Here is a 15,917-nt window from a genome sequence, read left to right on the forward strand (position 1 = left end):
GCTGAGCTCAGCTCTGGCTTTCCTCCTCTCCCTGGCAGGCACCACCCTCACATGTGCTGTTCAGAGAACAATGAAAGGCCCACAAAGACACAGCTACCTTGGAAACATAGGGGAGCTACAGACATTTAGATCCCAGTTCTGCAGCACTGAAACAAACAGTTGTCAGGTAAATTGTTCTGTGGACTGGAGATTAATCCAACCTAAATGACTCTTGGTTGGTGACCAGTAGAAGTTGGTGACTTCTATTTTCTCTTAGGTGGCTCAGCCTTGAAGCCCTCGCTGCTGACTAGACATGAAACAAGTGATATGTCTCTACTGGAAAGACCAAATTAGCCCATGGGATTAATTGTTGTTTGAAGTGACCTCTACTTAATCTACAAAGAAGAGGGTGGCTGATACACCCTGTCTGGAGCAGAAGAGGGCACAGCTGGCAAAGCCAATGATAAATCATGTTCCCTGAGTCCCAGCAGTGGTGACACTCCACAGGCAAAAGATGCTGAGAGACAGATGAAGTGACCCCTGGTGACCCTGGCACTGCTGCCCTTGATCTGGGCACTGGCACTGTCTTGGTCGAGGTCTGTGCTGCAGGAATTCGTGGTTGCATGGACACACTGTGTCTGTGCCAGACAAACCTCTGCTGCTGCCTCCTGTGTGCTGGCACTGCCACAGATCAAATGGAGGGATGACACTCACAGATGAAAGGCCCTTTTTGTTTTTTTCTGGGCAGATCTTCAGCTGCACCAGTTTCCACCCCGAGGAGCCAGTGAGACCTCCCTCAGGGCAGCTGGGTAGGTTTTCTGACAGATGGAATCAGTGTTACAGCCAGAGCTGCAGAGCTGAGGGTTAAACTCACCTCAGCAATTCTTTACTTGTCTGGATATTTTTGCAAGATATTTGACATGCACAAGGATACTGGCACTTGCCAGAGACCCAGTGCAAGACTTGCTGGCTTTGGAGATGGATGAGTAATACCCTTAAAAAGAGGTTATGTAATTTTCTTCTGCACTCCCAGTTTTTAAAACAAAATGTTGAGTTATGGTGCAATATTAGACTATACTTATTTCTTTAGGGATATTTACAGCGAAATTCTCAGTTTACCTGAATAGAAAGTATATCTTACCTGCATATATAACAATTCCTACTGCAACCTCAGTATTTCTGATTGTACATCCACGGAGCAAGAGGCTTTCAATGTTAAAACCAACCCGCTCATGATTTGGCTGCTCCCTAGAAGAAAGAATATAAAATGAAACAATTCCTTTTTCTCTTCTAATAAAGGGTTACACAAATTTGTTGTGTGCTTGTCTGCTATAAGCTGAAATCAAGTAAATTTGAAGGCCCCATTTTGCTTTTATTTCACTCAGCTTCAGTGAAGGCTCCAGCAGGAAGTCAAGGGAAGAACAAATCTGTCTTTAAAGACCACTTGCATGGGGTGTGTGTGATGAGGTCAAACAGAGCAAGTTTGGCTTTCCCCTGGTGCCCAGACCCATGATGTGACTTCTCACAGACCCAGTTCTTTGGGAAAGCTGAGCAGGGTTTGCCTGCAGGTCGTGGCTCAGACAAACACACCCACACCTTGCAGGAGCCTCTGTCTCTGTGTCAGCCACCAAAGGGCTTCTCACCTCCGTGACCCTCAGGTCACCTGGGCAGTCTCCAGGCTGAGATCTCTCCCTCAGTCTCACCCTGGATGCAAGACTTGGCATATGGCTAAAGGTGCTCCCTCACCCCCCAGATCCTTCTGCTCACAGCAGCAGCTGATGGAAAGCCCAGGGTCAGTGCTCCAGCAGGGAGCAGTTTGTGATGTGCCTCTGGAAATGAATGCTCACACCACCTCTGCCCAGCTTTTATTGCACACTCTGGCAGCTTCCTCCTGAGTTCTTGACCAAAGCTCAGAAAAGATTATTTTTTTCCAAGAATATGCATCTTTCACTCCTTTGTGTTTGCTGTCTGGCCCTGCCTTCCCCAGCAGACAGCAGTGTCCCTCAGGTGGGGCACAGTTGGGTGTCTCAGGGCTCAGTCCAGCCCCATGTCCAAGTGCAGGGGCACAGGGTTACATTACCTACACCAGACAAGGCAAAAGGTGTAGCTGCCACAGCCTACACCTGGTAGAATTGTAAAAAGTAATATCAGAAATCTGTTTTTCTTGGAATCTACATTCAGCCTTGGTGAACTCATTTAAAAGAAGCCTTCTTGCACCTCCCTGAACAGAATGTGCTGTGCTCAGGTGTGTCAGGTGGATGGCACTAAGTTCCTTCAGATCATTTTAGCAGAGGCAGTACTGCTGCTGTTTTATAGCAAGGCAATAGAGCCTCAATAATTTATTAAGGGTTCTTGGAGAAAAAGGTAACCTGTTCCAAGTAATTTGTGTTTACAAAACAGCTCAAATCTCAGCAGACCAAAGATGGAAACTCCACTAACTGTTAGCAAGTAATTTTCCCTAGCAACTTCTTTCATCTGCCCCTAAAGCAGGGAGAGAAAGGCAGCTAATTCCACATTCCAGCAAGCAGGTGAGATAATAGGCATTTACCAAAGAGATTTCTGTTACAGACTTTCAGCAGAGTTGAAGATTTTGAAGCCAGTTCTGGGTCCTAAGGGTGTGTATTTGTGTGTGTTTTCCTGTGACACATCCCCCACATTTCTGCAATCTCAGTGCTCCTGGGCTGTGTTACTCAGCCTAATTGAAAGGATTGCTTCAATTTAGATTAAACCCAGAGGTCCCAAAGCCAGCAACCAGAGCCAGCAATCAATAGAACCCTGACCTCTCTGTGCCTGAGGAGATATTGCAGCAGAGGAGAAATGGCCCTGCTGGGGGAGGCACCACTCCCACAGGGCAGGGACCCCAACCCAGCCCAGACAGGGTCAGTGCTGATGGGGGAGACCCCTCGGGGTCACTGGGGCTGATCTGGCCCTTGGCAGCTGCTCCAGCTGCAGCTCTCCTGCTGCCCTGCAGGGACATCAACTCCAGTTCAGCTCCAGGAACACTTAAACCCGGCTTTGGGTGGGATTGGCACAGTCAGGCAGTTCAATGGTTTGCATGACATGGGGCAGGGATTTGGTCTGGGACAGCAGACATTGGTGTGGAGTGGGAATCAGCATGGACTGAGTCCTGCTGCTCTGAAGAGCACCTTGGGAAACAGCTGCCCTGTGTTGGAGGGTGAGAGAGTTTTAGGACATGAGCCACGTCCTTACAGCCCACGGAAGGGCTTAAGTCTGCTGAATTTGCTGGTATAGATTTCCTTGTTATGCCTGTGCCAGAATTATTCAGTGAAGAAACACTAAAAAAAAAGCACATTTTCGCACCAATCTAATACATTGGTTCAATAGGAATTTGCTTGTTTGCTTTTTCTAACTTTCTAATAAGAAGAAAATCCGGATTGCTTGTTAGATCTTGGACACCTTGTCCCTGGGGCTGTAAAGATGAAGAAACTAGAGCCATGAAGCTGGGTACCTTTAAACATTAGGATTTATAGCTAAAATCTAGCCTAGTTTAACCACCAGGTCAAATTTAAATGAGCTTATGTCTAACTTTTGAAGAGAGTTGAAGCCTTGTGAGAACCACGAACTCAATGCCAAGCCTTGGTTCTGCCTCACCTCAGAAAAGGAGTTCAGTCTATGTTTTATACTGACTTCTTAGTCCAGGAATAGGTAATAGTGACAACCATCAACATCCCCAAAATACTTCCTTCCATCCAGTTCCTCCAAGGGAAATACTGCAGTTCAGACACAAAATGCATTAATGATGACAAGCACTTACATGTAACCTTGGAACTTATTGAGGTCGTTGTTTGGCATCTCACAGGTGATGGTGCTTTGGAAAAATTCGGGTTCAAACAAAGCATTCTGCAAGAGAAAAGTTAGTGTCAAATGCAGTGAATACTTGAAAAGCCAAAGACCAAGAGAAGCTTAATTTAGACCCCCAAGGCTGGAGCTTTAAGGTCCCTTCCAGCCCAAATCAACCATTCTGTGGTTCCATGATATGCTTAGGAATATTGAATTAAACCACTTGTAAAAGACTATAAAAGAGGATTATTATTTTTCCCTTTTATGATATTTTCTAACTTGAATTTTCAAATGCAGAATTCGTGTTATCAAAAGAAAAAAAATATTTGAGAGACTCATCCTTCTCTACTCCCTTCTAGCTGGAAGCCTGTTGGTTTTCTTTGTCAGTAATGAGCATTCCAGGTGACCTTTGCGGTTTTCTGTTCTCCTGTTGTAAAAATCTTTCTAGCAAAACCAAATATGTACTGATTTTCCTGTGGAGTTCACTGAGTTGAACAAGATGCTGCAGAAGTGAACAATCTTTCTTTAAAAAGATCCTAAAACTATTCATCCACATGGGTCAGAAGGGATACAAAATGCCCTTATATTCCTCAAGCTTTTATATTTCCTCCAACTATTTTTTTAGATCAGATTCTCTACTTTTTTGCACTTGTTTGTGTATATTAAACAGAAGGAATAAAAGAACACATGCATTGCTTATGAAAAAAAGAACAGGAGAGAGAAAATGTTGTAAAAATGAAAGCACTGTCCTTGCTGTAGAAAAATGCAGGGAGGCCCAGCAGCAGACTTGATTTCCAGCTTTCCTGCCAGAGGAGTTTGGATTAAAGTGAGTTTCAGTTCTTTTAAACATTCTATGGCACAGCAATAATTATTTTCTTTCGCATTTCTCATATCCCGTTTTTATTGCATTTTCTTAATCAAAAATCAAAGTTCTGTGTGTTTTGCATTTAAGAATAAAAGCCCAGCCATGGCAGTCAGGTGCCTCTCCTGTTCTCTGGAGCTCCTGCACTCCAACCCCAGCCTGTTCCCCTCAGCTCTGGGCAAATAAAGCAAAATATGTGTCCCTGCTCAGCTCCAGCCCTGTTTGAGGGAGCCCAGAGCCTGAAAAGCTCTGTCTCATTTTGTGTCTCCCAGCACTTTGGCCTTATTCTACTGCTTCCCCTCTTCTGGATTTGTTGGTTTGTTCATTTTGGGGTTGGGTGGTGAGTTTTTTTTACTGTTGGTCTCGATTTTGGTTTTATTTGAATATGGTACATTTATTCGAAGTGTGGGCAATTATTTTATGATTATCCCATCCTGGTCAGTGACATAATTCTTCTAACATACACAAAAAATTCATTTGAGCTTACTCTTCCACAAATAATCTGAACTGTTTCATAGAATCTTAGAATCCCAGAATGGTTTGGGATGGTGCCACCCCCTGCCATGGGCAGGGACACCTTCCACCAGCCCAGGTTGCTCCAAGCCCCGTCCAACCTGGCCTTGGACACTTCCAGGGATCCAGGGGCAGCCACAGCTTCTCTGGGCAACCTGTGCCAGGGCCTCCCCACCCTCCCAGAAAAGAATTCCTAATATCCAATCTAACCCTGCTCTCTGTCAGTTCAAAGCCTTTTCCCCTTGCCCTCTCCCTCCATGCTCTTGTAAATAGTCTCTCTCCATCCTCCTTGTGTCCCAAACCAAAGAACTGACCCCAGTCCAGGGGGATTTCCTGCATCTTTACAGACTCTCACTTTACATACCCAATGACATCTGAGGGGTTTTATGCAGCACATAAATCACAGGACTGAACAAAGCCCAGAGAACAAGGAGGCCTTGGCACACTAAAACCTGCACATGGGATACTTTGTGCAGGGGTTTTTATAACCAACACAGTGTTTAAACTCAAACACACAATAACAGGATGATGCAGGTGACTGTTCCAGCTCCCACCTTCCTGAACTCTGGTATCCCCAGAACTCCCTCCCCTCTGCCAATGGGACAGGAGTTCCTGGGCACAGACACTCCCAGCACTCAGTTTATCTAAATAACAACTCAAAGTCTACTGAAAAGGCCATGAAGAGTTGGAGCACAATCCAGCAGGGAGGCATTTTCTGATGGAAGGAAAGACTTCCTCATGCTCGGAAAGACTGAGACAAAAATTTGCATTTGGTGTGACAGCAGAGCCCTCTGTTCTCCCCTACAACCCCTAATGTGTAAGCTAGGCCTGCATGACACAGATACACCATTTAAAAAAATGTTTTCAAAGTAGACAGTTTCCTGGTTTTCTGCTAAATCTCTAGATATTAAAAATTTCCAGTGTTTCTCAGGAACAAAACCTCTCCCTATCCCTAATCACCACTGGAAGGCACTGGGAAAAGTAAATTTTGTGCTATGGCAGCCAAACCCCGAGAAGCCCTGGGGAAGCCACGGCCCCTTTGGCACAGGGACCACGAGCCTTCCTCCAACCCCTGCAGGACTCATCCCCTCAGCAGCAGAGGCTGTGCAGTGTGTGGCAGAGCTGTGTCCCAGTGCCCAGCCCGTGCCCAGCACTCACCTGCCCGGGCAGGCCCCTCACCACCCGCCGCTGCTTCAGGTTGGTCTCCCCGTCCAGGTTGGCGGTTTCCAGGTGGCAGATCCCGCTCTGGTCGGAGGAGTGGAGCAGCAGGATGTCAGCTGGGATGGTCTCGTTGCACTGCAGCTGCACAAAGTCCCCCACTCTGACGTCCTTCCAGCTCCTCTCCACGTAAGCACGTTCCTCCCTGGGCACAGAAACACGTCAGGGGCAGGGGGCACTGGGGGGGCAGGACCCCAGGGTTGGGGGCTCCAGGAAGAGAAAACAGGGCTTGGGGGCACACTGACTTTTTTTTTTAAAGGACACGGCACAACAGCTAGAAATGAATGAGTCAGACACTTCCACGGTGTCACTTCACCACGTGTCACATTCAAATCAAATCTTGGAATTAAATAATGGAATTAAAAACCACCCAACCACAACTGAAGTTCTTTTTCATTCCAGCATTAGCCCTGTAATCTCCACAGCAAAAGTTAGAATGTAGTTCAGACCAATGGAAGTATTTTAAAGTATCTTATTGAAGAAATTCAGACACTTCACCAAAACCTATCAATTTTTTTGACTGTGTGACTATGTCTCAGATACTTTCCAACACCAGCACATGGATCCTGAAAGAAGCAAAGTGATACCTCAGCTACACTTGTTTCGGGTCTTTACAGTTTGTAGCTCTCAAGAGGGAGTTTCAAAGCTTGAGTTTAGTGCACAGAAACAACTTCAAAAGGTAGAAGAGCTGACAAATGACCCTTAGTATTGTGCAAAAAAAAAATGCAACCAGAGCCCAAGTTTAATGGAAAAGTTAAAGTAAGAAACAAAGAGCTTCTAAATGATTAAAAAAAAAAAAGAGAGAGAAGAAAAAGAGCCTATGGGGTCCAAGGAAATGAGATTACTATTTCATCAAAAGAACAGTGCTCAGAGGTTCAGCAAATAGCAGACTTTTTTTGGCATTACGTTTTCAATAATTAATCCTTCAACTGCTCTTAACCATCTAAGCCAACTGAAAACTGCACAATAAGTTTTAAAATTAGTTAATGGGAAAACTGCTCTGGCAACAATGGCTTGGTTCCTCTAACTCTTTGAGAGGAAATTATTTTTTCAATATGAATAATTAAACCCTCTTATGCCTTGCTCAGTAAGAGGGAAAATGCTCATGATACTCTACCAGACAGACACTAAAAGGCCTTTTGTAATGAGAGTGTTATTTTCTAAGTTTTTCATCATCCCCATCTATTGCCTGAAGAATCCTGTCGTTCATTCCAGTGTCTGCACCAAGGGAAGGGAGCAGTGATGGAGCAGATAAAGGGGTTTGCTCCAGTTCAAAGCACATTTCCAAGCTCTGTTCAGAGCCAGGCCAAGGGCTGCTTCCTGCTAACCTACTTTCTGCCTTGTGCAGAGCAGAGCCAGCCTGGTGCTGCCAGGCAAACCCTCACACTTGGCTGCTGGCCTTGAGAACAACATCAAACACAGTCACCTGCAAAGGTTGGGCAAGCAATTAAATTCTCTCTATTTCCCGGTGGTATCCACTTTTTATTCAAAAAAAGAACCCCTCAACCTAACTACTTAAATCCCTTTAATGCTGGGAGGTGTTTACTAAATGATGGTGTTGTAGCATTATTTTTTTCCTTCTTACATTAATTCTTCTTTCCTGAATTTTTCATTCTTCTTTCTTATTTTGTCTGACTCTACCTTCCTGCACGTCCTTTTTCTTTTGCTCAACAACAGACAAAAAAGACCACAATGAAGAACACAGGTTTGTTGTAAGTTAATTTGATGTTGCTACACATTTAAAAAAAATCTAGATCAATTTCTATTTAAAAAGTATTTAAGCAGGTGTATGTTGTGTATTTAATGCTCTGCAAAGCAGATACTAAGTTAATATAGCAAATCAACTAAATAATTATGAACCCTTCCCATGTCAAACACCTTCTGTGTAGGACTTCTAAATTTGTTTGTTTAAAACATAAAAGAGAGAGTATGAAATCAGTTCAGAGACAGCAGCTGGCTTGTCTGGCCACGCTGGACATTTGGAAGCCGGGTGCAGTTTGCACACAATGTTTGCTGTGGCTCCTGCAGGACAATCCCCCTCCCTGCACGTCACCTCCTGCGCAGGTGGGAGCTTTACAGGACACAATTCTGATTTCCCTGCTCACAAAACGCCACAGAAGGGCCCTGCCCAGCTGGCTCTGTTCCACAGCAGCTCAAAGAAACCATTTGAGCTGGAATAATGCACAGAAACCCCAGATTTGAAATACCTTTTCAATAATTCCCTACGAAATGCACATTACACACAAAGCTTCAGGTTCTGCCCATCCACTAATTACAGAGGAGAGAGTGAGTCAGAAAAGCCAAATGAGCTCTTTCAGATCAGAGGAAAAGCAGAACTCAGCCCAGGGACTGGAGCTCAGGAGCTGCCAGAACCCCAGACCTGCTCTCAGGTGAACTGCCTGTCCCTCTCTCCCTCAGTTTGGCAGAGAAACACATTTTCTGCTCCTGACAGGACCCTTCAGTTGGAGCTGGAATATTATCCTGCAGTACAAAGGTGTTCTACAATTTTATAGAGAATTATCAGTGGATGAAAGGGAGAAAACCACTTCCTGCTGGACCTGGTGCCCCCATGGCAGCACTGGCCCAGCTGCCTGACAGTGCTTTTAGATGGAGCAGTTTCCTTCCAGCAATCCCTGGAACTGGGAATGCTGCCCATTTTCTGCTCACTGATTAAAGTTCACAGCACAGGCTCTGGTTGCTGAACAAACAGAGGAGCTTCATAAATCCAAGATGGTCTGACGAGAAACACATAAAAAGGACAAATGCATTTAACCAATAAAATAAATGAGATGTGATGATTTCAATAGGTGGGAATCTGGAAATCTGATTCTTGCAGCACGTGGCACCAGGGCTGTGGAACATCAGAGACAGAGGTAAGAGAGAAGTTCCTCAGTTCCTTTTCTCCTTTACCAGCTATTTATCACCAGCACACTCACAAGTGCTCCCTTGCTGTCCTGGGATAATGGGAGCAGGATAATGCCCAGCAGAGGACAGTGCCAATGAAAAGAGCTTCCCTTGAACAGCCACAGTCTGCCAGAACTGCTATTGGACCCATCAAACCTGACCAGAAGACCTGAACTAAATAGACTTTATGAAGTCATTTCTGGGAAAAAAGAATCATAAAAACACCTTGCTGCCACTGGAGATCACAGGGAAACTTGAATAAATTATTGACTTTGTGTCAACAATTTGATTTCTCGTTCTTGGATTCAATAAAGATAAATCTCAAACAAAAACTGGGTCGAAATGGATGGTGAATAGAAGCAAATAAAAATTATTGTTCTGCTCCCCAGAGGAAATTAAATAAAAGTAATTTTTCACATGCACTCCACAACATGTCTACATGTCCTAGGTTGTCTTAGACAAAGATCTTCAAAATCTTTATCACCTAAAAGCATTTTATCAGCCAATTAGAGTTCAATGAGTCTTATTCCCTTGAATTACTGCAAGCTCCATCTCAGGATCCTTTGCAGCTCAAAGCTTGTTTTCTCTCCCTTTCACTCCCTAAATTGCCACACCTGGAAAAATATATCAGTGTCATCAATAGACAAACTCCAATGTTTGCATTTTATTGTATATAAACTTGCTAAACACTCTATGATTTGGACACTGTGTTGAGACAGCACTGGTACCTTTGAAAGGTAATGGGAGTGAAATTTTTCTGAAGTCTAATAAAGCACAAACACTTCCATGGTTTTGGCATTCCAAATTCCTCAATGTTAGTAACAGATCCTACCTTTTATGTGCTAAAGCTGCCTATAGTATTGTACCAAGGAAGTTATTCTCTCAATGATAAAAGAAGCCTATGTTCAACTTCTATAATCAATTCAAGTTTATGAGAACTTTAAGTAAGTGCCAGAGCTCTATAAATGTGCTCTGTGTTCATATACAAGGGTTTGGATCTCTTTTAACTTGCCTTTGAAGAAATAAAATAAAATAGGAGTAAAAAGCATGTTGAGAGCACATTTGCTTAGACTTACTGGGTTCATTTTGTAAGTTATAGATTATTGTACTTCAGAAAATCTATTTTGTTTTTAATACTGCCTTGAACAAAATGCTATTGTTATGATTCCTCCTGGCACCAGCAGGAACTAACAGGTAACTCCAAGGTCACTCAGTGTCCTTAGGATGCATTAATCATTAGCATCAGTTTCTAAAGACTCTCATTAAGTTCTGAAGTTTCAAGGACCCACAGTCTATATCAGATTTTTTGGTGGTCATATCCTTACATGACCATGTAGCTCATGAGGTCACGAGGTAGAAACCTGCTTCTCTCCAGGTTTTAAAGGTATTTTAAAAATCCAGACAGTAGGATGGATCTTACTGCCATGAGGCCACGATTCTGCAGGTCTGAGCCAAACCCAAACCCACAGGTTTTCATTTATTTGCCCTTAATGTTCAGTCATTAGCTCCTGCTGCCACTGCTAAACCACTGCCCCTTCTCTGGGAAGCAGCTTTAATGCCTTGGCAGGTAATAGATCTTGGAGGAAGCTCTGATAAAGCAATACACAGACCAGTGGGAGCATCAGTAATGGATTTATGGATTTTCCCCCCAGAGAGCAGGATCCTCCTGCAGCAATCCCACCCTCACCTCCTCCTGCCTCGCTGTTCTTTGGCTCCCAGGCCCTGCTGCCCAGCCCAGATGAGTGTTGGTATTTTAATTTTGCATTCAGTCAGCCCAGGATGTCCCATATTCCTTCACCAAACAATCAGCACCCTCCTCAAGAGATGAATTCAGGTTTTAATTCCTTCACAATTTTGTCAGCACTGGTTTCCAGCAGTGTCAGGGGGACACAACACCCTTGGGTGTACTCTTGGCTAAGGACACTTTCTCAGCTCTGAGTCTGAAGAATCCCCTCAGCTTGCACAAACAGAAGGCTCTGTTTGGCCTTTCACTAAAAGCCACTGTTAATTCATGTATCCAGAGCTCAACTAGGTGCAAAATTTCCACAGTAGCTGAAGTGCACACAAAACTCAAGGGATGACAGAGCAGAGGATGCCCAGAGTCCCTCGTGGAGAACACACAGCCCTGGTGACACTGGGCAAGGGGACAGGGGCTTTGGGGCTGTCCTGGGAATGCACCCATGGAGGAGTCCTTCAGCCCCCAGCTGCTGAGATCCATGCACTGCTCAGAGGAGGCACCACTGAGGTGGAGGAGCCTTGATAATTCTATATCTATGCCCAAGAAAATTCATTGCAATTTTGCCCGAGGGAACGTGGGGAGATTTCAAGTGGGACAGAGGCTTTAGGTTTTTTTGGTGTATAAAATGAGCACACTAAAGCCTCCAGCAGGCTCCTAGTCTTTAAAGTTATGCTTTGTTAGAAAACAAAAATGATAAAGCTGAAAGAAAAGGCTCTTTAACAAGTGAAAACTCAGAGCTGCTGAACAAGACTTTAATTTAAAGTTTTGGCAAGAAATCTTTTTGCTTACTGTGCCCTTGGCAGGATGGTATTTTCCTCTCCTCGTGCTTTCTACTTTACAAACCCTCAGGTTCACCCTGGGCTGAATGAGCTGCATATGTTTCCAGGGTCCAGAGAGAAATAAATTTTCTTTTCTTTTTTTTCTTTCTTTCTTTGCTTCTTTCCTTCTTTCTTCTGAGATTTGACAGTAGGTTAATTCCTGTTTTCAGGCCTGTTCCCTGCCCTTCTCTGCTGTTTTCCAGAAGCCTCTGTTGGTCCCTGCATCCCTGGCCAGCCCCAGTCACTCTCCCAGCTCCATGGGGAGCATCCCAGGGAGGTTCAGCCCCTCCTCCCTTCCCAAAGTCCAGCTGACCAGAGCTCTGAGGGAGGTTCGAACAGAACCTTTGCCTTTGCTACCCAGCTTCCCTCAGGAAACACAAAGTACAGGATATGTCCCAAAGCCTGTAGGAAGGCAGAGCTCCATTGCTGTCATAGAGAAAATTACAGCACAGAATCACAATACTCCAATTGACTGAAATATTTGAATTCTCTTTCAAAGCAGGGAGTTCAGCTTAAGCCACTTGCAGCTTTTCAGCTGTTGGCAGCTCTGGTTTTGTGCAACACAGTGACGAGGTCTTTGGTTTTATCTTCTTTCCACATCACTCTGCAGGACTAACCCAGAGTTAGTGCTGATGCAAAAATCTTTAAGTGTTCTAAAACCTCACACTAAGCAAAGAGTTCCAGTGAAGGGCAGCCTGATTTTTTTGTATCACAGACATCAGTGGACCTACAGAGGAAGAGGAGATTGATCCTTGCTAGAACTACTTGAAAACCACAGGCCCTGGAAGCATCACAGAGGAACTTTCTATTGAAAAAGTAATCAGGTTATCTCATTTAGGATGCCTGTTGGGCTTATCTGCTTATCCAACAGCTCCACAGGATGATTCAAAGCATATAAACTAACTAGGCTTCCCTAAGTCACTGACTCAGATATCTGAGTTTAGGTGCTCCAAATGAAGCACTGTGAGCAGCTGAAATGAAGGGAATGTTCTCGTGGTTGCTGCTGTGCCATCCAGAACTGGGCAGTCCTTGCACTTGTATCTTAGTGTCTATTGAAACACTGAGAAAAAATGAGGTTAATTCTTCAAGAAATGTGAATTTTGATGTAAAAAACCTGTCTGGATGCTATGGAGTATTTGCAGAGCCCTATAGAATCCGAGGGATGTATCACATCCAAGCTCTGTATTTGAACATTATGGAACTTCAAGAAAATTAAATAACAGCTTTTAGCAACTGCTGCCCTGCCATTCCCTCTCAGGGCTGTGCCTCCCATCCAGTGGCAGCCCCTGTCAGTGAGTGAGGGACAAACTGGAGAGAGAAGGAAGCACAGCAGGTTTGGGGGGACTGACTGACAGGAAAGAGGAAAGGAGCAACTCTGTGCAGATCTGGACTAAAAGGTGTCTGGGTGCAGCAGAATGAACATGACAGAAATCACACATATTTGAAGATTATAATTAACTGTTATGGATGGAGAACAACTAATTAGGGTTGTATGAAATCAGGTGACTGGAGAAATTTAAATGCAATGAAAGAGGGATAATAAAGAAGAGTATCACAGAAAATGCTTTGACAATCACATTTTGTGGTAATTGCAGCCCCTCCTTGCTTGGAAAATTTAAAAGCAGACAAATTATATTTTAAAGAACACCAGGAGAAATGAGGCATTTAAACATAGGTCTGTGCCATCTGCACTTCAGTGTTTTGTCCTCTCCTTTTGGTGCTCTGTGATTTGTTCTGACAGCACAAGTTTGTCTGCAGTTGGGATGACTCCAAAAGCTTTGGTTCTGAAATTACAATCTCCAAAATGAAACTTTAGACCTAAGTTATTGCATCTCCCCAAAATACTTTAATGCCTTTTAATTGTCTCCCGTTTTCTCAATTAAACATTCCTTAAACACACTACTGGAAGAGTCTTTTCTTTCATTAGACCAGCAGCCTGGGTTTCCCATTCCAGCTGATCTCTGGGAAAACAAAATTGGAAGAAGGATGTTTACAGGCCAGCCTATTTAATTTCAATTTCCCCTGCTCTGTGTTAAAAGAAGACAAGTTACTGCCTTTCCTTTTGTCTTCAAGAAAGTTTTGGAGAACAGTCAGCATTTGGGAAACATTGGTCTGTCTTTGTGTTTCCTTTGGAGCAGGAGCCAGAGTTCTTGTTATTGAAATCTGAAATAAAGCCCACATGCCCTCCAAGTCTACCTCTTAAAATCTAAGTAATCCTTCATCTTAGGATGAAAGATCAGTTGCTCTATTAAGAAAAACTTTTTACCTCCACAAGATTAACAAAATTTGCAGGGTCCCAAAAAGACTTTCACCTGTGTTAAAAAAAATCACCTCCAGCAGATGATTCATAAGGAAGAAAATTAGAAGACATCACACTCTTCCATGACTTTGCAGCCAGCAAGAAGAACAAGAAATATCAGCTTCCCAAAGCACTGGAGAAGCCTGATTAAAATTATTCATGATATAATAAGCTGTGGTGACTGATCTGATGGCAACTGTAATTACCCACGTTCTTTGCAGACAATCTGAAGCCCTTCTCATCTTCCTTTCCCTTACATCACCTTTTCAGGCCATAAAACTTGGGTGAAAGACAAGATTCTAGGCAAGATTTATTAGTAGATCAACATCTTTTTTTATGGCAGGGGAAACCCAATTTTAAGGCAGGCCCATGTTGTGTTTCTGCATAACCAAGTGCTCATGGCTGGGAGTTGGATCTGGGTCTGAATCCTGTAATTCCAGCAGGGACATTTTTCCCTTGTACAGAACAAGTTTTACTGTATTCCCTACTCCTCACGTTCCTGTGGTAAAAGGCTTTCAGATCTATTTAACATTTCAGATCTAATTTAACATGGTTGCTGCCTGTATAGAGGAAATAAATAAGGTTCCTCTGTGGATTCATTCAGCAGCACCCGCTGCCCCACCTTTCCCTCATCCTGGTTTTAACAAGTGTTAACAAATAATCCATTGCCTCATGGGCTAATGCAACCCTGAAAACACTCAGACATCCAACCAGATTGTTGTCTCCAAGACAGGCAGAGGAGGCAGCTTTGCCTCCCTACCCCAAGAGCTCCAATTACTGACACTCTCCTCTGTGGGAGAGGAGGAATCTTAAATGAACATTATTTAGGAACTTGTCAAGTGCCTTCTCTCGTGGACAAGCTGGCAAAGAGAGCAGTGCAATTTTGTTTCTGACAAATCATTATCTATATTTGGGGATGAGTCTAGCCTCTAAACAAGCAAATCCATTGTCTTCCTGTTTAACCAGCAGGATATAAAAATAAAAACCTGACAAACACGCAGGAGAAACAAAGAGAAATGACAGCCCCGTGTGATAAAAGCCAAAGTTCTGCAAGATCCTGCCTGTGAAAGTGCACATTATGTAAAGCACTGCTGATTAATTGGAGGGCTGACAGGTACATCCACAGAGATGGAAAGGTTTGCTCTCCTCACTCCCAGATGTGATATTTGAACAGGCAGAAGGCATTTGCTACTTTGCTGAGAGAACAGTTTGGATACAATAAAACAATTTTCAAATTTAGGAAAGTCCTGAGAGCAAGAAGTCAGGAAGCATTTTGAAGTGAGCACAGACACACGCAGTTGATTCACTTAGGGATGACTAAACACAGGCACATGTTACTATCTCCTATTTCTAGACTGCATTTTTACAGTTTCATTTTGAAAGCTCCAGAGTACAACATTAAATGGGTTTCAAAGGGCCAAGACTTTAAGAGGTTTCTTGGCATATAAGAATGCAAACAAGTCCCAGGACAGATCTCGTTCTGTGCCCCTTTACATGGATAGAATTAAACCCTCCTGAAAATTTCTTAGAAAAGCAGTTGCTTGTAGCTCCTCAAGCACCCCTTTCCACTGCTCTCCACATCCAAGAGGCCCACAGCCACACCAATAGCATGAAACTCAAACTGATCTTCCCAGTCTAAAAGTGCTTTAAAAAGAAAATCAAAATCTTCCCCTGCATCAGTACAAACACCAGGTGGGAAACAGTGGCTTTGAATTTTCCCCACTTCACTTAATCACTGGGATTTTCCAGCAGCTGGAAATGTATTAATTCTTTTCAGCAAAAAGC

At 43.7% G+C, this 15,917-nt stretch overlaps 1 protein-coding gene across 8 annotated transcripts in view; it reads right to left on the reverse strand.

Annotated features, from left to right (window-relative positions):
• ATP10B (ATPase phospholipid transporting 10B (putative)) overlaps positions 1 to 15,917 on the reverse strand; it is a 174,681-nt gene that overhangs the window by 27,317 nt on the left and 131,447 nt on the right. For all 8 annotated transcript variants that reach the window (XR_003534123.1, XM_027682687.1, XM_027682686.1 and 5 more), the window contains 3 exons: positions 6,314 to 6,518; positions 3,755 to 3,840; positions 1,121 to 1,227 (listed from right to left, as the gene is read on the reverse strand). Coding sequence is in view for 7 of the 8 variants with exons in the window: in XM_027682687.1 (XP_027538488.1) it covers positions 1,121 to 1,227; positions 3,755 to 3,840; positions 6,314 to 6,518 (398 nt within the window). In the remaining variant the exon portion in view is untranslated. The remainder of the gene's footprint in view (positions 1 to 1,120; positions 1,228 to 3,754; positions 3,841 to 6,313; positions 6,519 to 15,917) is intronic.

Source organism: Neopelma chrysocephalum, unplaced genomic scaffold, assembly GCF_003984885.1.
Source record: "Neopelma chrysocephalum unplaced genomic scaffold, ASM398488v2 Primary Assembly neopelma1_63, whole genome shotgun sequence".
Lineage (NCBI taxonomy): Eukaryota > Metazoa > Chordata > Aves > Passeriformes > Pipridae > Neopelma > Neopelma chrysocephalum.